Raw genomic sequence first — 25614 nt, 5'->3', positions numbered from 1 at the left:
TACAGGCCTACACATATAACTATATTATACACCTTACTTAACAAAAAAAATATATGAATTTTTTAAAATTAAACTTAACCAAACGGTACATTATGTACATATTTAGAAAAAAACGGCCCAAATTGTATACAGCCCATGTGGAATTTTCCACATCTTCCACATGGTCAGTCCGCCCCTGATCAAAAACCAGCAACATCTTTTGCTTCAGTCAACACATTTTTCTCTCTAAGCACAGCAACCACACTCATGAAAGATCACAGCAGTCATCCAAGTGTTTTTACTATGTGTACTTGCAAGAGAGGTGTGAAACTTGCTTCAAACAGTGTGGTTTATCATGGTGTAAGGAACCAAGTCCGAGCGTTATTTTTTTTTACTTTTAGTTTGCTTTTATTATATTTTTGTTTGGGGCTTATGTTTAGTTAGGACGAAGTTTCCTCACCCACCACCCTAACGTTCAAAACGAGAAGATAAAAGATTAACCAACTCACCGACGACGAAACGACAGCGCCATAGCTAGCACTCGCACGCACGTGCACGCCCGAGCGGCAGAATTGTAAGTCCGCACTGAAGGGGGGACACCCCAATAGACTTTCTAGGAACTTGTGTAACCTTCAACTAAACATCCCGATAATTGTTAAAGAAATGCTGTAAAAGGTTAACAAAGTATTGTCGAGAAATAAGCTACCAGATAACGAAGAGAAAACAAGAATGTTACGTGTAGATATGCAAATGAGGGGAGTGTCTCAATTAGAACTGTGACGTCACCTCAGACTATAAGTACAGTAGCTCAAGTGAAGACAGAGGGTGAGCTCCTGAACCGAAAGCATTGGTCTGCTGGTAGCAGTGAACAAGGTGTCGAATAGGAAATCCTAGTAGGAGATTGAAGGTTTGATTTTGATGATTTGAAAATAGGAAAGTCTTGAGTAAAGAAAAGGTTCCGAGTATTAATTGAGGTGACGGTTAGGATTGATACTTATAAGAGAATTTGTAACTAAGTTAAGAATTGGATTTTGTCGGAATTCCAAGGGGAATAGTTCTAAGTTAGAATAAGACTTAAGTTTGTCGGGTTGATTGTGATTTGATTTTTTATTTAATAAATTTGTTGTTTGTTTATAAATCTTGTACATAGTATTTGTTAGACTTGATTAAACATTTATTATTGAGATTTTTTTTTGTGACTAACTTTGTCCTTAATTTATTTCGGTGCACGCTAAAAGTCCAGGCCTGGCAACTAATAAACGCGAACCCGCGTAAAGTACCTGTTAGGTCCCGGCTCTTTAAGAAAAATTCGTTGTAGAGCAACAAACTAAATATAGTACTTTACAATACTTACTGATAACAATGGATATTAACTCTTCACTTATGTCTGTGTTGCAAGTCAGCAAAATGGTCATTCTCTTTTTCAAATTCTTTTCTCTTTGACAAGTTTTTCCTTTGAAATGGAAGGTTATGTTCGGCTTACAATTAAAGAAAAGTCCTGTCTTTTTGCAGTTAAAGATATTGCTTGACAGATATTCTCTGGTAATGGATTTGAAATGTTCTAGCCTTGTTTCTGCTTTCTCCATATCAATTTCATTTTCTTCCCTGCAGATTGTTAGTGAAACTATTGCATGTTAATTCTGAAAGTGAGAGAACCACTGTGGACATCTTGAAATCAACCCCGATCTCTGCAGCTTTTTATTCAGCCTATTATTTTATCATAGCACCACGCACCACAGCATCATGCCCTCATGCATTGCAAAACCACTCAGACTGCTTGGTCAAGATCTTCAAACTTTGATTTGTGCACACATTTTCTTCCTTCAACTTTGTAGCCCTCTGCAGCTGCTGACTCTATTGCATCTCTTCTCTTCAGATATGTTGACAGGATAGTAAGGGGGAATTCCATACTGCTTTTCAATCTCCTTTTTTGATTTCTCTTTGTCGGCCTCTTCCAAAATTCTCAATTTATTGGACAATGACAGTTCTGTGCTCTGACATTTGGCATGTTTGGTTCCTTTCACTGCCATTTTTCCTAACATGTGAGAAAAATAGAAAATCAATCAATATAGTGCCATATATACAGTAAATACAGTAGTTGTAGCCCTATTGTACAAACAAACAGTGAATTGCTTCCTTCCTACAGTACTCATCACTGCATAAAATACGCTAAGCAAGAGATGCATCATTTACTCACTGTATATAGTTTTTGTTAAGACGTTTTTGAAGGGATTGACTTGGAAAAATATTTTTTTTAAGTGGGAAAACATCTTAGGTAGGAATGACAAAAATCTTTTTTAAATCAGATGCAGTATTTCATTTCAAAAGGAATTCAATGAAATGCAACAGCTACAACTTTTTAAAAGTACTGGTCTAGTGTGGCTCGCTTTTTATTTTTAGTGCAAACTTATAACATAATAGAATCTTGGAAAAACATTGCAGAATATTCAGGTCAATACAGTATATAAATACAATAGTTAGAAAGTAGAGATACCAAACAGAGAGCATATATTTATACTGTTTTTAAAACCATTGTTAGTTAATTGACTTTTCTTTCCTAATCCGCCATAGCAATAAATTTAAAATATTGAGGAGTATTTTCAAATTCAAATACACAATTGTTTACAGTTGAAAATTGTCAACCAATCAAAAGCATAATTTCAATTTCTGAACATTAAATGGGTGAAATCCAAAGATGCAGATTATAAATCCTTTGTCAATACAGGAATCAAACTTAATGAATTTCATTTGTAATCTAAATTTTAAATTTAAAGTTTGTCATTATATTAATTAAATTCATAATACAGTAATTCCTGATATCAGCAATATTGAATGTTATGCCAACCTTCTATTCAGAAACAATTTTGTCTGCTGATACCACTGATCAGATGATAGTGTAGTTTTTAAGTATGATGGGAAGTATTTAAAAACCAAGGAACATTAAATTATTAAAAACACTCAAAAGTTATAAGGGCAAATGTTTCCAGAGAATGGGCTACAGGGTGAACAGAGGAAGGAAAGATGAACATACAAATGTACATGAATTAGGCATGTATGTGAGCAATTTCATATGCCTACAATTCAGCTCTTTTCCTGTTCCCTTTGTGTCTAATCTTGGTCTGATCTTACTGGAAAATCAGGTGTTAAGAGGCTCAACAGTGGAAGTGGTGTTATAAAGGATTAAGGAACTGAAGTTTTTCGGTGATTTTTTTTTTCTTTCTTTTCTTTTCATTCTCTTTTCTTTGCATTATTGGGGTCAGTAGAACACTGAGGTTCCAATTTCCAATGCATGTTACTGGGAATCTTGCATTAAGAGGAGTGTACCTTAAAAAAGTCCCGTAAGGCAACCAGGGGACAAGAATCAGTTCCCACTAACAAGGATTTTTGCATTTTTTGACATTTTAATGTCTTGTGATAATGCTTTCTCAATCTCTTTTCTTCCTTTTACTCAATTTTTATTTGTTTTTAAAATGAAAGAGAAGATGAAGAGTTGTAGGTTTCAATCACCAACAGAGATGGAAACTACGGCAATGAAAACCAATAAAGATATAATTAAATGGTTTCCAGGACTGCTTTGACAAGTGATATTGACACTGACAGACATTGAGAGTTGTGGTAGTGACTCTGCACCAAGTGAAAAATCATTGTCTGAATATATATATACTGGAATCAGAATGCCAATTTTTTGGAGGTTGATTTCTCTGCCCCCAAGCTTGGCATTTTAAAGCAGTACCCACAAGCTTTTTACTTGTATTATTGTTTTTTATAATACATTTTGCTTTTAAAGTGCCAAGCTTATCTTTACCAATGAAAAACTCCTAAGAAAAATTGAACTGCCATCTAAAATGTTATAATTTTTTACTTGGTGCAATTTTTTCATCTCGGATATTTTTGTTTGGATTTATAGCTACAGTAGGACCTTTTCTTGAAAATGGTTTGGTAGGCATCTATGTGTTGTGTAATAAAATCACCTATGCCAAAAGTTTGGTTTACTTCCATTGATCTATCTTGTACAATATAAATGTTCTACTTAGTCATCCATTAGTTTTTATATATTCTTATTAGCTACTTATAATGTTGAGTATGTTTATAGCAGTTCATATAAATTTAAATATTAAAAAATACTATAAATTAAATATATTATTTTTAATTTTTTAATAGATGTATCTATACAACTAAAGTATGAATTAAAACAAAGAAGTAAGCTATATAACAGTATAGTTAAACCAAAATTTGAGCATAAACTATGGGAAACAGTTAAGAATGAAGATGATAAAGAATATCATAATTATGGTAGTATTTTAATATATTTTCATAATTTTAAAAGTTGTATCAAATGTATTATAATTTAATTACTATTTTTATTTAGAAAGAGAATATAATCTTAGAGTATAAAATTATTTATATTTTTTTAGATCTTGAAAATGCAATTTCCTCATTCATAATAAATGAAAATTTCATTTTATGAATAAAACATACTTACTAGAATAATTTCAATTTCATCAGTTATTTATATACAATTCTATTATTGAAATGAAACTTTATAAAAATTAAGAGAGGCATTTTTTTTTAATATTACATACAAATTATGTAAGATTTTCACATGATTAAATTTTTTTTTAATACAATGCATATCTATAGTATTTACATATTTTATTTTTCTTAATTCAAAAATGTGTATCAAAATGCAATATTGTTTTATGGAAATCCTTATAAATAGTAAAAATTTATTGAAAAGAAAAGATTGTGCAGAAAGAAGTATGGTGGTAATTTTTTCATTCATTTAGATTCAATATTAATTTAACTTCAAGTGCTTTTATTTGAAGTAACTACTGAAATATGTTGTTATATATTATTATTTTTTCTCTAATATAATAGAAAACATCAAATCAATATTTACAATTTTTTTCTGTTAAACTTGTAATATGCAGAATATTTCACTATGGCAGAAAATGTTACATAGTATTTCTTTATTATTGATTGATAAAAATCAATAGGAAAAAAAGAAATCATTGTTTAATACAAGTATTATGGACAATATTTTCTTGTAAGTTTGAGAAAAGTATATTTTAAAGTTACAGTTTAATAACTATAGACAAATACAGTGGGTGATCGGTTAACGAACATAATCCGTTCCAAGACTTTGTTCGCTATCTGAATTGTTCATTAACTGATTATTGATTTACCGTAGATTTTTATGGGAATTTGATTCATTTGTCCTGGAGACCCCAAAAAATAAAAAATATACACTTTCTTACTACGTTTATTTATATGTAATAATAAAAATACATATATACACAGTCTTGCATTTTTATTAGACATGATTTTTCTGTTTGTGGGGGTTGAAAAATCTGTCTAACGTCGATTGCTTTTCTCTCTTCATCAGTATTTTTCAGAAGTAATTAATAGCATTTTAATTGTAGAGATCCCTAAGCCTATTAACCTCAACCTGGTTTGGATGCCATTCTAAGACCGTTGTTCTGGCATCCTCCCACTTCTTCAAAAGATCTTTAATAGCAGATATTGGCATTAATCCTTTTTTTCAGAATAAAACATATCTCACCAATGTTCTTGGTGTTATTCATTCAAGTTCTTCTGTCGTCAGATTCGTTTCAGGTTTCATTATGAGCTCTTCAATGTTCTTTATTTCTCAGATGTGATTTTTGTTACTCCTTTAGCTGCTTGAGTCTTCTTGATTATACTGTATCTTAGATAAGATTGAACTGCGACCTACTGTAGACCTGTTCAAGTCATACTGCCCAGCAATATCAGACATCTTCTGCCCACTTTCTACCTTTGCTATTATACTCTCACCTTTCGAAAATAAAAACAGATGCAGAACTTAATGAGTGCCTGCCCGAGAGTCTCATGAATACTATAAAAGAAAAATAAAAGGCTGAAATTACAAGAGAAAGATTCAAAGTTCAGAGTAATACTATCTGATCAGTATATACTGGGTTGAGTGTCAATGTTGACATCTCTTGTGCTCCGAAAAGTTTTGAATTGTTGCCTGAAGATAAGGAAAGACCAATTGGTATTCATTATTTTATATTGCTTCTTCTTGTGTTTGTTCTGTGAGGTGTTTGTTGTTCAAACATAAAAATCTTTCACGAAAGTGTTTATTATCCGATTTGTTTGTAGTCTGAACTGTTCATTAACTGATCACCCACTGTAAAAACTTTTGGTTAAGGGAACAATGAACACCTCTGCTTTTTCATCTTTCCCCCATGGATTGTTATTTACACAAGATTTTTACAACAATGGGGATTGAATAATAAGTAACCTTACAGGAAAATATTTTATTACTTGAAATTTGAAAAAAAAATCATTATCTTTTTTATTTTATCCTGGCAGGCATTAATACTTAAATAAGGCTGGAAAGATGATTTTTTTTTCAGCCAAGTTTCTTCTGACTAAAACTAATGTTAAATTTGTAACTACACCACTAATGTTTATGGATCACCTAATGTATAATATAATATCACTTAATATAAAATGTTATGTTTGACAAAATATTTTCCTATAAAATTGTCTGTTATTCCATTTCCACCATTGTGCAGACTTTGTGTGAATGACAGAGATCCTCAGGAAAAGGATGAAAGGCAGAGTGTAAATTGCTTTCACAAAGAAAAATAGTGCAAAAAACGTTAATAGGTTTGATTGGCAGTATGATATTTTGCTGATACAATAACAAGTACAGTATACACCTGTATTTGGTATAAATAAAACATTTTTGACATACCCTTAACAGAAATAGTTTGTCAGTAGTTTCCAATGCCTGACTTCAATCAATAAAACACAAGCCAAACTCACAGCCAATCAGAGAAAAGCAGTATTAATTGCAACTATGTATGTATTGCAAGAAATGTTTAACTGCAATTTCTGCTATCAAAATATAATTGCCAAACTTTGAATTTGTAATTGACACTTCAGTCCATAATTTGAGATACAGAGGTTTGGGAGAAAATTGTTTGAAGTAAACATGGAAAAGATATTGAATTTAGGCTGAAAATGCAGGGAAAAAATAAATTTCAAGATAAAGAGGTTTTTGAGATAAACACGTTTGAGATAGAGAAGTTCAACTGTATTTATTAAATAGTTGACATGTGGATGGATTATTTTGTTTCATTTATCTCATAAAGTTGTCTTCCTAACTTTATCATCAGGTTGTAAAGGTAAAAGTTACACATACTGATTTTTTTCTAGAAAAAACTGGAAAAAATGTTCTAGAACATTTGATGTGGGTATATAAGTAGAGTAATCAAAGGGTGTTTCATCACATATTTTATTATTTCATTGGAAATAGATGCATCAGCAATGTCTGACAATATGAAACTTTTGAAAGAACACATTTGCTTGTTGTTGCTCTATCACTTCAGAAGTGGCCACAATGCAGGGAAGGCTCATGCTCTCATCTGCGTAGCATTTGTTAAAACATTCATGGGTGAGCAAAACACCTGTTGCAAATATCAAAGGGCCAGTAGTGCAGAAGGTGGTGGTCTCAAACCGTCATGGTGGTTTGGCATCACCACAATGGAGCTGCTTTTATGAAAAAAATTTATCATCTGCTTGCTTGTCTAAGAGATCTTTAAAAATTTTTATGTAATCACTTAATATATAAAAACAAAACACAATGACAGTCTTTCAGGTTAATTTGGAGCACTTTCACCAACAGTAGCAACACCTGGTTTATAGGAAAGCTAGGACAAGAAAGAAGAAAAATTGTACTGTCAGTTCTCATTAAAGAAAACTGGGTAAAAGGAATAAAACAACATTGAAAATTTCAATATTCTAAAAACTGTGGGCTAATATGAGACAACATGCATGCTTATATGAATAAAAAGATATTGAATGATGGTGTTTGCACTTAAAAATTGTGACATTTTGTACATTGTCTTCAATTCCCAAACCATGTTAAAGTAAAATCATGTTGTAAAATGTTGTGTGAGGGATACTTGTACTTGAATTACATTAATTAAATTTGTAAATGTCAATAATGATATTAGCCAGTACTCATTTTTCCAACTTACAAAATATTGCATATTGATAGTCAATTATTTGCCTAGTATTTCAAACACTACTAATATACCAATATTTAGGTCAACCATGCATTGTGAGGTAATTTACCTCACAATGCATGTTAGATGGGCAGTTATTACAAAAAAAAATATTTACATGGGAAATTATTACAGGAAATACAATATTGTGAGATCCATGGTACCATAATTGTTTTTAAAATATCTAAGTTATTATAACATTTAATAATTTAAAGAAAAGATAATTTTTTGTCTTGAGTCACTACAGGACTTTTTCGTTTTTGAGGGAAATTTCTGTCAATTAGGGGGAGAGTGGTTAAAGTTGATACCAATTCCACAAGGAAGATCCTTGTTGCTTCTCTACTCAGGTGACCCAAGTTGTCCTCGATGATTGGATGATCAAATTAGAATAAATAGGGGCAACCATGATGGAATAAGTGCAGAAATCCAGTTGAGGAAAATTCGAATAGGAACACCTCCATGATGTTTTCTGCCCAAAATCAACCTCCGATGTTTATAAAGAAGAAAGGAACGATTTCTACTGGAAAGAACTTATAAAGAAATATATGAGAGATAAAAACTACAATTAGGAAAATATAGTAGTGCAATGACTGTACTTCTCTGACCATCCATCACTGGCACTAAAGTTGATTTCTACTCCAAGTACCCCAGCAATTTCCATAGCCTTTTGTTTCAGTATCGGTCCCGAAACAGGAAGATTTGGTTAGACAAATTTGCTTTAGCCAATGTGCAGAGCATCTTCGACATCTTTGTACGACTTTCTCTGGCATTTTGAGAGATATGCAACAAAAATCCAATAAAAAGTTTTTTAATTTCATCTTTTTTCTTCAGAATTCCCACCAAAGTTGTTCATATAAGGTTTTTTTTGCAAATTTGGCTTGTGAAGTTTTCTTACATTCAAATTCAGACACAAGTTTGTATTTTTCCTTCATCATAAGTGTTGTTAGCTTTTGGATTTTGGACACTCATTTCTAACAGAAATGTGAAACACATGCTACAAATAATGCATGATGTGAGAAAATGCAAAATCAGATTCTGCTGTGATGTTGATATAGGTTGTATATTTTCGTTTTGTTTAACTGTTATTATTTTGTGGAACCAAGATCAACATCTTTGAAGAAAAAGAACAATTCCACCAAATAATAACAGTTCCATAATGATATATATATTTTTTAATGAACTTCAATGGATTCAGCATGTGGCAGACACATGAAACTTCAAACACTTATAACTTTTCATAAGTGCATTTTTCAAAAAAGTGTGTTAGATGAAAACTTTACTTGTTTTGGTGTAGAAACATAATAATCAATAAAAATCTAGCAAAGAGTTGTGTAACTTTTCCAGCTGTTATGAGGTTTTATTACAAAAACTTTTTATATTTTTAATTATTACAAATTTGCAAAAAGCTTTGAGGATAGAAATTAGTTTTATAAAAAATTGTAAATGCTAATAACAAATAAAATCTTCCTTGTGTCTGATCCCATTTGAGATATGACCATTCTATTTCCCAACCCTTTGACCTTTAACCAACAAAATTTAATAGCATTAAGANAGGTTTGAATCACTACGTAAGACGATAAAGTTTGAAATAGTTAATTAATTAATTAAGGTAATATAAGGTAAAATCGAGGTTTACAAGCGAAGGTAAATAAACAAATTAAACTATTTTAAAGTATTTATAGAATGTTTAATAGATACAAATATAGATCCGTATGACGCGATTGGGACGGTAAGATTTACCCTCCGAATAAAGGGAATGGCGACCCCCCCTCTGTGCGAACAATAAATGTCTAATAAACCATCCCCGTACGTGCAACCCTTCCCGAGATATAGCCCTCCGAAAATTATTTTACGGGTCACGTGACCGCCTGTTTGCCAGAATTTGCCCTGCGAATGAGGGGTCGGCAACCCCCCGAGTGTGGGCGAGCGTGCGTTAATTTTTTTTTGCGCAGTAGGCTCCCTTTTGACCCCGATGTCACGTGACCGGAAATGACGTAGGCGAATTTTCACGGGCTTATATCTCACGAAGGGTCGCGAGTAAGGGTATGGTTCCTTTGACTTTATTGTTCGCACAGGCGGGCTACAGTTTGGGGGTTGCCACCCCTTCATTCGGAGGGTAAATCTTACCATTGGGACTTTAACGCAACTGTAGAGCATACTGATAGGAACAAAAAAGTCAAAGGAACCGTGCCTCATGACAATTTGTAAATAACGCCCACTAGGGGGCGTCCCGGGCTACTAGTATGTATATATTAATAAATAAGTTGACTTTCCTCCTAAAAAAGAGTTCACACTGCACAGTTTACTATGCAGTGTGAACTCATTTTTTTCAGGAGGGGAGTTAACTTATAAGACGTCTAAATGATTGTGGGACAAAAATTATGTCGATTTATCCAGTAATGATGAGTTAAACAGTGTCAAGTAAACCAGAGTTTTTTAACATTAATACCTACGTAAGTCAGCTGGGACCACAGAAAACTGACTACTTATCCAATGCCTTGTACTATTTGAACTTTTGGTGTCTAGTATACCTATGACAACTCAACTGTATATATGTTACCACTAAAGCTCGAAAGTCGTTAATGTGTACATTACCTAGCTAATCTGCAGATTAACTAGGGTGATCTGTTAAAGTTGCTAAAATTGTTCTATTTCTCAAATTACCTAGGTAATGGGCAGATTATCTAGGTAATCTGNATTTCAAAAATGTTAAAAATATGCTTTTCGTTATCCTAAGTTGTGCAAAGATAAGTTGAAATAGCTCAATAAAATACATTTATAATTATATTAATATTTATTAATTTGTTTGAGTATCTATATGAACTGAGGGGACCGAGACGACTTCAACGATACACTACTTTTGGACCGGAGACGAAAAATAATAAAGGTATCATACTTTTTCTGGTGATTGTATGATATAATTGTGCAGTTAATGTTACCTATGGTGAGTAAAATGGCTGTTCGTCTCTGATTCCAGCAAAGAGAAGAAAGGAAACAGTGGGACGCACGTTCTAACCTAACCTGACCTATTCTAATAAATTACCATAATTATTAAAATATTATTAGAATTATTAGAATAGGTTAGGTTAGGTTTGAACGTGCATCCCCACTGTTTCCTTTCTTCTCTTTGCTGGAAACAGAGACGAACCACCATTTTACTCACCATAGGTAGCATTATCCAATTGTGCTTACTTATTAGTGCAGTCTAAAGATTGGTGACACTTTGAATTTCATAGCAATTGGTTTTTGCGACAAGCACACCTATTTGTGGTACATTTATTTGTGGCAAAGATCTTATTTTCACNGCTTACTTATTAGTGCAGTCTAAAGATTGGTGACACTTTGAATTTCATAGCAATTGGTTTTTGCGACAAGCACACCTATTTGTGGTACATTTATTTGTGGCAAAGATCTTATTTTCACTTTACCGAGTGTCTAGTATGTAATGTGCGGATTACCTAGATACTCTGCACTATCTTATCTAGGTAATTTGAGAAATGAAACAATTTTCACAACTTTAATGGATCACCCTAGTTAATCTGCAGATTAGCTAGGTAATGTGCACATTAACGACTTTCGAGCTTTAGCAGTAACATATATATAAATATATTTTTTTATTAGTTGTTTGTTTGCCTTCTTCGTTAGTGCATATAAAAGTTCACTCAGTGACATATAAAAAAATATTTAAAATGAATTATCAGTTTTATTTGTTGAAACTGTGTCGTCGTCTTCTTGTTTTGTTTGGTTCGATGTCACGACTTGATGAATTTATTGACACCTGGCAAATAATTTGATCATCAGCTTTTAATCCATACAAATACGTGTTTCGGGCTTTCGCCCCTCTTCAGTCTGTTACATAGACAGGTTGTATCTTATGTATGCAGTATTGTCAGGCACCTTTCGTACCTCCCACTCCCCTTCCCTTCCCTCTTTACTTGATGGCCTCCCCTCACATGCCTCATAACTTGTAACGTCTCACTCCCAGAGTGCCACACAGCCTCACCTGCGACTGTATAAACATTCTATTTGAATAGTTGTAGCCAGTTTTTATGAATTCCAATGCTTAGATTCTTGTTAATTTAATTAATTAATATTATTTTTGACTGTAGTAATTTTGTAGCTTTCTTTAAATTTTTTTTTGTACCAATTTTTTTCTTTGTGTAATATTATAATGTCATTCTTATCTATTTTGCACTTGTGAGTTGTGCAATGTTCGTAAAAAACAGAGTTGATTCTATTATATTTCAAATCCGCAATGAGTTCTTTTAATCTTGTTTCTAATTTTCGTTTTGTTTCCCCAATGTATACTTTTGGCGGTTCGCATTTTATAAATGGCTTCGGTAGTAACTTAGCTAATGGTGTTCCTAACAGTAAAACTAGCCTCAACTTATAACAACTTGCAAAAAAAAAAAGAAAAAAAAAATCTGGAAGGCTAAACCTGGCATAAATAAACAACCAGACAAATACAACACTACCGAAGTCATTTATAAAGTACCTTGCACATGCGAACCACCAAAAGTATACATCGGGGAAACAAAACGAAAATTAGAAACAAGATTAAAAGAACTCATTGTGGATTTGAAATATAATAGAATCAACTCTGTTTTTTACGAACATTGCACAACTCACAAGTGCAAAATAGATAAGAATGACATTATAATATTACACAAAGAAAAAAATTGGTACAAAAAAAAATTTAAAGAAAGCTACAAAATTACTACAGTCAAAAATAATATTAATTAATTAAATTAACAAGAATCTAAGCATTGGAATTCATAAAAACTGGCTACAACTATTCAAATAGAATGTTTATACAGTCGCAGGTGAGGCTGTGTGGCACTCTGGGAGTGAGACGTTATAAGTTATGAGGCATGTGAGGGGAGGCCATCAAGTAAAGAGGGAAGGGAAGGGGAGTGGGAGGTACGAAAGGTGCCTGACAATACTGTATACATAAGATACAACCTGTCTATGTAACAGACTGAAGAGGGGCGAAAGCCTGAAACACGTATTTGTATGGATTAAAAGCTGATGATCAAATTATTTGCCAGGTGTCAATAAATTCACTAAATGAATTATCAGTATTTTCTGCCTGCCTTTTTTTTTTTTTTTATTGTGATTGTAAAGTCTCATCTGTAGTTAAAGCAGTTGATCTTCAGTCCTGATATTGGTTTCGTCTTAAAAGTATCCATATAAGAACTTTAATTGCAGTTTTAAATATTACTTTTTTGAATTTCATTAACATCAAAATAACTACTTTAACATTCTTCTAATTGTGATAATGCTTCATAATTCATATTCCTTGATCTTTCTATTTTGAAATGTATTTCAAAAATGTTAAAAATATGCTTTTCGTTATCCTAAGTTGTGCAAAGATAAGTTGAAATAGCTCAATAAAATACATTTATAATTATATTAATATTTGAATTAATTAAAATTAAAGACAAAGGGGTGTAGATGGAGAAGTAAAATGATATCTGTTTTTAGTTTTTATTTCAATTTTTATAAAGTGCTTTATCATTAAATTGGATATTTTTTATGTTTTAAGGAAATTTTTAAAATTTTTGGTGACCAATTAGCCTGAAAGAAAAGATCAGGTTGTGGGATATATTCCAGAACATGAAAGTGAATAAAAGATGATTTTTTCAAAATACTTTTATCTTCCAATTTTAATTAATACAAAAATTACCATCCAGTATTTTTTAAAAATTATATTAATATTTATTAATTTGCAATTATTAGCTTTTATCTAATGATGTTAGATCTGTATGTATAGCCATTAGACATACATGGCCTTTCTAAGATTAAACAGATATTCAATATGTTAAAGTTACTTACTCTTGAAAGAAATATAAACAACATGTAACCATTCTCCAAAATCAACTATTACTTTAGCACTATCAATATATCAGACAAAGAGAACTGTCACTTTCTGCTAGTCATGCAGGAATCTGTAGAAATGAGATGATAAACTTTCTAAACAAATTAATCTAAGTAATTAATGCATATTTATCACAAATAACAGTTAGACTTGAAACAGCTGATTAGAATCATATTGCACAGGATCAAGCCTTTTGAGTATATAGGCAGCAACAAAACTGTAAAGAAGATACTGCTAATCTTGTGTGATTTATTATCAACTGAGCTAGCAAAAAGTTATCTCTTGAGTGAAGAATTACAACTAATCTGTTCTAGACTTTAACATCTCACTCAGTATTTGATATATCATATACAGTGGTGCCTCATATAACGTACTTAATCCGTTCCAGGTGCACGTCCGTTAAGTGAAAAGTCCGTTATACAAAACGCATTTTCCCATAGAAATACATGTTAAAAGATATAATTCGTTCCGCAGCATAAAATAACCATACTGTACCATAAAAAAATGAAAATGGAGTAGTCACCAATTATGCCAGGTAGTCAGATGCTGTGAGGAGGATGTGGAGGAACACTTTCTTCACACATTCATACAGATACAGACTTTTTACACATTGCAGCAAGTGTCTTTTTATTGTTTTTTAATCGGAGTCAGATTCAGGAGAGGCTACTGGAGCTTGCAGGGTCAACTCCTCTTGTTCCATCCTTTGTTATTTGGAAGCTGGCTTCTTGAAAAATATGTCCAAGGTGGTCTGTTTCTCTCTCTTCTTCAACACCTGTTAGAAATGACAGGCAAGGGTGTCGTTGATCCTGTTGTCCTCAGCTCTGTTTGGATAATGAGTGTAGGTAAACTCCTGAACCTCTTTCCATTTGACAAGAAAGTTTTTGTCAACTTTCCCTCCTTCTGATGTTTTCTTGCATTGTTTCAATTGAAATCACTTTTCTGGTTTTTTAGAAGCCATGATTTGCACAACACTTGAATAAATGTAAATACTCTGCACTGAGGTGATGTACGTAATAAAGAAGGGAGCAAGCCAAATCCCAACGGAAGCTCTGTACTTCAGATATACTGATAATATATTCTAATAATNCACAACACTTGAATAAATGTAAATACTCTGCACTGAGGTGATGTACGTAATAAAGAAGGGAGCAAGCCAAATCCCAACGGAAGCTCTGTACTTCAGATATACTGATAATATATTCTAATAATACTAATATATTATAAAAATAGCAGATTGTCATTGGCAATGGCAAAAGAATGGAAACATCATTCGCACTTGTTCACAGAAAGACCGTTGTTTGCCTCACATAACTGCCGAACGGAAGATCCGTTGTTCGCAGCCAGTCCGTTGCTTGAGTCATGTAACAGCCAAACAGAAAGTCCGTTATTCGAGGCATACGTTATACAAGGCACCACTGTATTATTCTAAACTATACAGTAGAGCGTCGGTTATCCGAAATGTCAGTTAACCAAAAGCATTCCAGTCGGCAGATTTAAATTTTCACTAGTGCTGTGGCGCTGCAATCTTTGGCTATATCTTGGGTTACTCCAATATTTTTTTTATTGGTGTGTGTGTTTTAGCTGGCAGCACTGGCACTTTTGTATGGTGTTTGTCTGAGGACTGTGTGTCGTGCTGAATTGAACGTTTTTGATACTAGATCTACTTCTGAAGTATAATTTTTTTGTTTTTTTATTTTTCAATATATTTATTTTGTTTGTAAAAAATAAAGAAATAATTTTTAACGATACAATAGCCACGATTATTTTAAAAAATTTACATTAGGCTTAACGTCAACGAAAATTCAACACGAAGCGGCACGCAACGGAAAAAAATTTCAACATGGGGTAGGTTAATATATTTTTTTGTACATAATTGGTTATCTGAAAAATAAGTTATCCGAACAACCTCAGTCCCCAATTGATTCAGATAAACAACACTCTGCTGTAATTCTGGCTATGTATGTAAATAGCCAAAATTATACCACTTTTACAAATGAGACTTTCCAGATAATTTGTTTGAGCAAAGCTTAGGGACAATAGCCAACTTGAATCAGCCTCTGCTTTTTACCACAACATTAACTTATATTCTGTGCTATACTAGTATAAAAAAAAAAAAAAAAAACATATTCCTTGATTGTGTACCCATACACAGCTTGTAATTGTTTCCTATTACTAAAGTGGTTTGACACTCTTTGGCATACTAAGGCTTTTGTTCCAGAACCTATAATACTAGTCAATAACCCAACAATCTATAAATTTTTCTCTAAATAATATATTAATTTAAATTATCTATTTTGTAATGGTGATGGCAATTTAATTATTTTATTTCTTTAAGGTGGTTTATTTGAACCCATAATCATTTTGGATTATATCCTCTTTATTAATGTTAAAAAAATTGAAGTTGTACAGAGAGAAGTCAAGGAAGAAATTGATTTAGTAAGTACTGTACATTTCATATACAGTTACATCAATTAATTTTATCTTTTTAATACATTGTTAAGAAATTTTTATTTAAAACTGAATCAGTTATACAGAGCAGTCCATTTTAATCAATCTGCTGGAATAACTCAAAAAATATGCATCTTACATAAAAAAATCATTGAACCAAAAATGTTAGACATTGAGGGGGATGATTATTGGTTTCATCATAAATGACACTACAGTTGGTGAAGGTAGATCAACTTCATTTTCTTGAAATGGAAATTTCCAGTTTTTTATTGCATATTATGATTCTGCATCAAAAATGAACTAACTACTTATCAAACTTATTTGTTACTTATTAAAACTTTTTTTTAATGCATTTATTAATGATTATGAGTGTTTGAAGTTATATACAGCCACCACACAGTACATGTGTGAAGTTCCTTGAAATAAAGGAAGAAAAATGCTGAAAAGTCATTAGGAAACTGTTATTATTTTGTGGAACCAAGATCAACATCTTTGAAGAAAAAGAACAATTCCACCAAATAATAACAGTTCCATAATGATATATATATTTTTTAANATACTCATATGACATCTAGGAGTGCCAAGACTAATGCTATATGACAGCTTTTGTAGATAATGCAAAAAATGTGTAGCCTAAACAAATATGATCTGCAGAAGAACAGTTTATAATTTATTATATTTACAATAAAAATTCCCATCCGTTTCGAAATAATATATATATATTTTTTAATGAACTTCAATGGATTCAGCATGTGGCAGACACATGAAACTTCAAACACTTATAACTTTTCATAAGTGCATTTTTCAAAAAAGTGTGTTAGATGAAAACTTTACTTGTTTTGGTGTAGAAACATAATAATCAATAAAAATCTAGCAAAGAGTTGTGTAACTTTTCCAGCTGTTATGAGGTTTTATTACAAAAACTTTTTATATTTTTAATTATTACAAATTTGCAAAAAGCTTTGAGGATAGAAATTAGTTTTATAAAAAATTGTAAATGCTAATAACAAATAAAATCTTCCTTGTGTCTGATCCCATTTGAGATATGACCATTCTATTTCCCAACCCTTTGACCTTTAACCAACAAAATTTAATAGCATTAAGAACAAAATAACAATGGAAAGAAAATATAGTTAAGATTATAGAATATATATTTCATTTATATGATGTTTTGAACTTAGATAAATAAACTTAGATAAATAAATAACTGTTTAAAATTTTCTAATTTTCTAAAATTATCTAAGATTATAGTAATAAAAAGCTGTATTTAAAAATATATTTTCTGTATGAGTTGTTATATTTAATTTTTAAATTTAAAAGTTTTAAATTTCTCAAATTACTAATTAATGTGTTCTTAAATTGTCACTAGTTTCAAGTTCAAATTTGATAACTCTGCTAATTTACTATTATTAGAAATGTAAAGAAACAAGTTCTTACTTTCAAAATGAACAAGATTCCACATCATCATCATCATTCAAATCTTCTCTGCCTCATATGTAAGTATTTTGTCTTTGAATATTTTCAAATTATCAAATTAGATATAGTGAATTCTTTAAAAATTACAAAAATCTTTAAAAATTAAAAATCAAAAATTAGTATATTATGAAGAATTTTTGCACATATAATTCATCTTGCACAATAGAATTCATAGGTTTTTCACATTTATGTAAAATTAATATTTCTTTAATTAAAATGATCTGAGTATAAATTTACATTTGTAGCAATTGTGACATTTATTTATTCTACATGTTTAATACACAAACAGATTCTAAAAAATATAATTTTTGCATTTTATATCAAACATGAATCTTTGCAGATGTTGTTTTACTATTTAAGTAATCATTATTGTTTTGATGTTAAATAAAACTTAAATGTAAACAAAAATATTATGATGCAACTTAACATTATTGTATCTTTGGATATACTCATATGACATCTAGGAGTGCCAAGACTAATGCTATATGACAGCTTTTGTAGATAATGCAAAAAATGTGTAGCCTAAACAAATATGATCTGCAGAAGAACAGTTTATAATTTATTATATTTATTACTTTTGATTACAAAAATTTTTAATTTTACATAAATTACCAAAATTTTACAATATATGACCCATATTGATTTCAGCACAGAATATTTAGGAAAAAAGTATTGTGCTATTATGGTTACAAAAAAAGGAAAATTAGAGTGCATGTTTTTATTTATCAGGAAAATACAGGAGTTTAAAAGAAGTAATTTACAATTAAAACTTACCATTAAAATATTATATATTAATACATACAAAAACTTCTTAGTTATAGCGAAATATACTTTACAGGTGTAACAGAAATTTGTGTAAAAAAAATGGAAGGGCTGTAGAAAATTTAATTTTGATTCAAAAACTCTAGTACCATTGTTTGATTTGGAACATTCTTTTTGAGTTATAAGTGATTAAAACATTGGCATGTCATTTACTGTTTAGCAAACATGACATCTGACTTATGAAAATATCTGTTAGTAATTGCATGTTAGTTTGATAACCTTCATTTATTATCTGCAATATTTATTTATTATTTGAATTTCACTCCTTTTTTGTAACAATATAGGTTATAATGGATGTAAGGAAAAATAAAAGATATATTTGTTAGTAAGCTATCATTGCATTTACGGACACACTAAACATTATTAATTTATTGAAAATAACAAATCACTTAATTACAAAAGGGATTCAAAATGGTGTCCTTCAGCTGAATACTGGCTTCAGCCCATTGGTATAAGGGCAGATGGATATATTCAAACACTTCTGGGCTATTTCAGATTGAATTACAACCCTCTTGAATTTCTCACTTAAGTTCTATGAGATTTAGAATTTAGTACCATACACTAGACATTTCAAATGGTCAAAACAAAAATCTAGGTTCAGATTGGGTGACTGCAGGCCAAGCACACACTCACTTTGACCTAGCCATCATTGTGGATAAATAGTACTTTGAGTTTTTGACTCAAAAATTAACTTTTTTATAACCCTCCATTTTTTTTACATGTATTTTTGTTATACCCTGTATATAAAGCAAGCTATTAGTATTTTATAATGAATATGAAGATCAGTAAAAAGAAGTTCTTCATAATTAAAATATCGTAAATGAGAAGTTGCTTAGATTTAGATATAGCAAAAAATCATTTTATAATTAAAATATTTGGTATTTAAGAATACTAGTATACACAATTTAGGGAATTCACTAGTATATAGAAGACTGCATCTTCTCATATAAGAATCAGGTTTCTTTTTGATAAAAGTTGTGTGTCATATACTATAAAATATAGTACAGCTGTCCCTTGATAATCCGACAGGTATGGGACCAAAGGGGTGTCGGATTACTGAAAATGATTACATATTTGGCATTGTTTTGCTAGCAGTAGCCTACAATATTCCCCTACTCCAACTGTTCAAACAGAACTGCTCACGGAAAACACACGAAATGTGTGTCATCGTGTAAGAATTGGGTGGGGAGATTTATGTTGCAGCATGCTTCTGTGCAAGCAGACATGTAACGGGGACGGGTACCTTGACGGGAGGTGCATCAGACTACTGAGCATGTCAGATTACAAAATGTCAGACTATCAAGGGACAGCTGTAATTAGGATTTGATTTATTATTCTAAATATAAACTTTTAATTGACTGAAGTGTGTGTGTGTGTGTGTGTGTTTTTATTCTAAAGAAAGGGTTCCCATTGTGGTCATATTAATTATAAATGGACTAAATATAAATTGATTGATCCTGAGAGATCAATCAATTTATACAGGAGTGGCCAACAGTTTTTGCCCCCGAGCCGAATTAGAAAGAAAACTTTTTCATGGGCCGAACCAGAGGCTGCCCTAGGAAGATTTTGAGGTGGTGGGAGATCTCATTGTGGTGTCACCCCGTAGAGACTAAATTGTACATAGAGATTACAGATACATTTTTCACATTATCATGCATTTTCAACATTGCATGCTATAGTTGTTGACCTTTTCTTTCTTTTCTTTTCTTTTCTTTAGGCATCAAAACTTTCATTGATCTATTTGGACTTCAGTAGCTTATGTTGAAAGATTAATTGCAGGCCGCTTAAATTCATTATACGGGCCGTATGTTGGCCATGCCTGGTCTATAAGTTACTAATGGTTGAGTTCAGTGGTAAATTTTTTGTTGTTATATTTAAAAATGATAATTTTATATAAGATGGTTGACACATCTTTAAATACAGTGAGACCCACTTAACGTGGGGATATGTGTTCCTAGACAACAAAGCACTAAACGAAACAGCATTAAATAAGGTAATTTTAACATAGAGTAAATAGAGATAGGGGAACACGTGACCGAAAATAAAAAAATTTTACTTTAATTTTAATATTAATTTGTATAATAATATGTGTTAAATAACACATAAACATATGCAGACAGAAATTTATAATAATATATTAATTAGTTCATTTTTTGTGATGAAGGTCCTGACTTTTCTGAAATTCTTGTTTTTTTGCAATAAAGTCGTAAAGTTTCATTTGTTGCTTTTTTCTTTCCTTTAGCAAATGTCGGTAGAAGATCGCATCCAAAATGCCTCGTTTTGCTTTTGCACTCCTTTCAAAATCTAGATCATTCACTACAGTTTGATCAACAATTTCGGTTATCGTTACCAAACTTTTACTAAGGAAATCTGTAGAGAAATTTTTTGGGTTCTTTGTTTTCAGAATCACTATTTTCCAGTTCTACATGAATTCCTTGTTCTGCCAGTTGTTGAAGATCGTTGTTGATAAGACACTCATCAGAAACCTGCAGTAATTCCTCAATATCCTGTTCGTCTTCATCTTCTAGTCCTGTATCGATTAGATTGAGTTTGGTCAACCTAATGATACAGCGATAGGCTCTTCTTGTTGAGAATTCTTGGATACCTTCAGCCATAACTTTTCCACACTTTGTTCATGCATTTATCAGTTCATTCTTGCCAAGCAAAGTCGATATTGCCTATGGCATTCATGATGTTATATTTTATCCAAATTGCAGCAAACAAACACAGATTTAAAAAAAGTACACCTTTTTGCCATAGTTTTCTGATTGGTTTGTGTTCGTAAATAATCGTATTATATACGAATCAATAAAATGCTACGATAATTTAAATCAGCATAAATTTTGAGCTTTATCTTTTAGGATTTGGTCAGGTGGCATTATATTGAATCAGCATTAAGCGAAGCAGCGTTAAGCGGGGTCTTACTGTACAGTGGGTGATCAGTTAATGAACATAATCTGTTCCAAGACTTTATTCGTTAACTGATTATTGATTTACCATAGGTTTTTATGGGAATTTGATTAATTTGTTCTGAGACCCCAAAAAATAAAAAATATACACTTTCTTACTACGTTTATTTATATGTAATAATAAAAATACATATATACACAGTCTTGCATTTTTATTAGACATGATTTTTCTGTTTGTGGTGGTTGAAAAATCTGTCTAACGTCGATCGCTTTTCTCTCTTCTTTAGGATTTTTCAGAAGTAATTAATAGCATTTTAATTGTAGAGATTCCTAATCCTGTTAACCTCAACCTGGTTTGGATGCCATTCTAAGACCGTTGTTCTGGCATCCTCCCACTTCTTCAAAAGATCTTTAATAGCAGATATCGGCATTAATCCTTTTTTTCAGAATAAAACATATCTCACCGATGTTCTTGGTGTTATTCATTCAAGTTCTTCTGTCGTCAGATCTGTTTCAGGTTTCATTATGAGCTCTTCAATGTTCTTTATTTCTCAGATGTGATTTTTGTTACTCCTTTAGCTGCTTGAGTCTTCTTGATTATACTGTATCTATACTAATATTATAAAGAGGTAATGTTTGTAAGTAAGTAAGTTTGGATGTAGCGGGTAATCTCTGAAACTACTCATCCGATTTCAAAAATTCATCAATATTTAGAATGGAACTTCAGAGTGGGCATAGACTATATATTATTCTGTTAAACATTCATATAAATTAAAAGATATAATCTAGGTTAAGGCTTTTATGTCCAACAGATGGCGCTACGAGTATGATGACCTAAGTTTGCTTTTCTGTGAAAATGAACTAAAGCAGATCACCAAACATATGCCGTAAATCCATCGGGCTAGTTTTAAGGCTAATTACCAAATAAATTACGCAATTAACTTGGCACATCGGGTTTAGCGATGTTTCTATAGAACTAAAGCAGATCATCTTCTATCTATCTATCTATATAAATAAAAATGTAATGTTTGTTTGTTCCTACCGATTCCTTTGAAATTTTGACACAACACTGCATTCGAATACACACGTGTTTTTATATAATATACGTGTCAAAATTCCCCCCACTGAAGGGAGATGGTTAGGATTAAGGCTTACTGTAAAGAACTTTGCTTCTATTTATACTATTTTAGATGCAGGTTTTTGCGTTTTTGATTTCATTTTAATAAGGTACGTCAACAGAATATACACTACAAAGGGATTTTTCGATATTCCTTCGCAGGGGAGAGAGACAGGATTAAGGCTTACCGTGAAGAACTTGGCTTCTATTATACTATTTTAGATGTGGGTTTTTGCGTTTTTGATTGCGTTTTAATAGGGTACGTCAAGAGAATGTACACTAAGAAGAAATTTTTCAAAAAATTTTTTCCCCACGGGGGAAGTGTTATACATTTATAATAGATACATTTTGAGCCACAACAACACGTGGCGGGGTCTGCTAGTCTTAGATAAGATTGAACTGTGACCTACTGTAGACCTGTTCAAGTCATACTGCCCAGCAATATCAGACATCTGCCCACTCTCTACCTTTGCTATTATACTCTCATCTTTCGAAAATAAAAACAGATGCAGAACTTAATGAGTGCCTGCCCGAGAGTCTCATGAATACTATAAAAGAAAAATAAAAGGCTGGAATTACAAGGGAAAGATTCAAAGTTCAGAGTAATACTATCTGATCAGTATATACTGGGTTGAGTGTCAATGTTGACATCTCTTGTGCTCTGAAAAGTTTTGAATTGTTGCCTGAAGACAAGGAAAGACCAATTGGTATTCATTATTTTACGTTGCTTCTTCTTGTGTTTGTTCTGTGAGGTGTCCATTGTTCGAACATAAAAATCTTTTGTGAAAATGTTCGTTAACTGATCACCCACTGTATTAAACTATACAGAAATTTTAACACCGGAATAGATAAATTACCCAACTTCACTGCCTGTAACCGGCGTTATTCTTTTCCAATACAGAGGACTTTGCAAATGTTTTCGAATGTTTGCAAAGTCCTCTGTATTGGAGAAGAAGAACGCCGGTTACAGGCAGTGAAGTTGGGTAATTCACCCACTGTATTAATAAAATACAGTGGTTTTGAATTTGGTTTACATTTAATTTAAAAAATTACTATTAATTTCTGTATGATTATTTTTATTTTATTTTATTTTTGTAATTTATTCTAATTTTCTGTCATGTAGAAAGTGATTGAGGAATTAAATCTAATTTATAAAAGCAGTCAATAAGTAAAAATGGTTGGTAATTCCTACCTTAATTTAAAGATACACTAAAAAAACTTCTAGTATTTGTGGGGAGAAAGGAGAATGCAGATAAAAAGATAATATCTAGAATAATAACCAAATAATTTCAGAAATAAGGAAGTATCATAATTAACCAAATTTTTGTTATTGATTTTGTCAGTTTTTAATTATATCTGTTAAATTTGATTCAAAATAATTATATTTTTTTAGGAAATGTAAGAAAAAGAAACAGAGTAGCTCATTACAAGTTGAAAATGAGTTGAATTTTTCAAGTTGTAAAGAAAAAAAATTGGCAAGTTTTGAAATATACTTGTAATTAAAAGTAATTTTTATTGTTATTAAGTTAAAACTAATATCTTTCTTAGAAAATGGATCAACTAGTAAGTTCTCCATCAAATCATCAATCAAACAGCGATGTTCAAGAAAAACTGTCTCGAAACTCAAAAATAGAAAATTCATCAGGATTACTGAATACTGTGTGTTCAACAGCAGAAACTTTATCTCCATTATCAAAAAATGAATATTTGCAAACAGATACATGTTTAAAACCAAAAGTAAAACGAGTTAACAAAACAAGAAAGGTTACACAAAATGATTTAAATAAATATTTTAGCAAAAGTGTTGTAAATTCAAAGTTATCAAAGACAAATAAAGAAAGAGATAGTGATATTAAAGATCTTCATTTATCAACAGATTTGAATGATACATCTATCAAAAACACAAATGTTGAGTACAATGATTCTCTTAAAGAAAATTTAAATCTGAACTTTGCATATTCAAAAAGGAAACTACAAACCAATGATCAGTTTGAAGATGTCCAAGATTTTAAAAAATGTGATGACTTAAATGATTTTAGAGAGAAAAATGGAGGAAATAAAAGATTTAAAAAAAGCAGGAGGAGAAAAAATTCTTCTTTGGAAAAACCATTGCTTGTAAATGAAACAACAAATGAAATCTCAAACATAATAGATAATATTGGAGAAGATTCTAATGATACATCTACAGAAGAAAATTCTGATAATGTTACATCAGAACAGAAGCTGTCAGATGATCAATTAGCAAAATTAACAAAGTTGTTTAATGACATTGTTTCTCGTAAAACACCAATAAAAGATAAAGAATCATGTAGTTACATTTCAGATGTGCCTTTAAATGACAGCAGTAATAATAACAATAAATTAATTTTTGAAGAAAAACCTGTAGAAAAATGTGAATGGCTGGGGTAATTTTAAAATTATTATATTAATTTATTTTTGTTCACATTTTATTTATGCCATAAAAATTAACTTGTATTTGTAGAATGATGTTATCTTGCGAAATTGAAATTACCGATCATCAGTTGCATTCCACTTCGATCCCAAAGCAAAGACAGTGCCATGCGATGCTCCTCGTTTATCAGGACGTAAAAGCAGACAGACCAAGTAGTAGCAAATCTCCTAATATGTATTTAACGATTTGTACGGATCAGGATCCTGCGGGTGTCAAGTATAAGGCAAGTAATAAGATCGTTTTTTATTTAATATTTAAAATATACTTATAAATAAATATATAGCATGTAAAATCAGTAGTGTAACTGGGAAGGACTGGGTGTATCTGGTCCCCTTACTTTTCTAAATAAATAAATAAATGAATAAATATTTAATCCATAATACAGTTTTTCAATGAACTACCAGATTATTGGGCTATATTAAGAATAATTTTAATAATTGATACTCCGTAAAGGGTATCAACCAGTGGCCTAGTTG

At 31.3% G+C, this 25614-nt stretch overlaps 1 protein-coding gene across 1 annotated transcript in view; it reads left to right on the top strand.

The window, feature by feature from the left end:
* LOC111626448 overlaps positions 1-25108 on the top strand; it is a 47975-nt gene extending 22867 nt beyond the window's left edge. The window contains exons 2-6 of the mRNA XM_023369819.1: positions 4141-4272; positions 16250-16350; positions 17776-17858; positions 24080-24161; positions 24235-25108. Coding sequence (XP_023225587.1) covers positions 17857-17858; positions 24080-24161; positions 24235-25095 — 945 coding nt within the window. The 5' untranslated portion in view covers positions 4141-4272; positions 16250-16350; positions 17776-17856 and the 3' untranslated portion in view covers positions 25096-25108. The remainder of the gene's footprint in view (positions 1-4140; positions 4273-16249; positions 16351-17775; positions 17859-24079; positions 24162-24234) is intronic.
* Positions 25109-25614: the final 506 nt, after the last annotated feature.

This window comes from Centruroides sculpturatus, unplaced genomic scaffold (assembly GCF_000671375.1).
Source record: "Centruroides sculpturatus isolate CEXI.00-Female unplaced genomic scaffold, Cexi_2.0 scaffold313, whole genome shotgun sequence".
Lineage (NCBI taxonomy): Eukaryota > Metazoa > Arthropoda > Arachnida > Scorpiones > Buthidae > Centruroides > Centruroides sculpturatus.
Note: the sequence above shows the minus strand (reverse complement) of the source record. Positions and strands in the feature narration are given on the sequence as shown.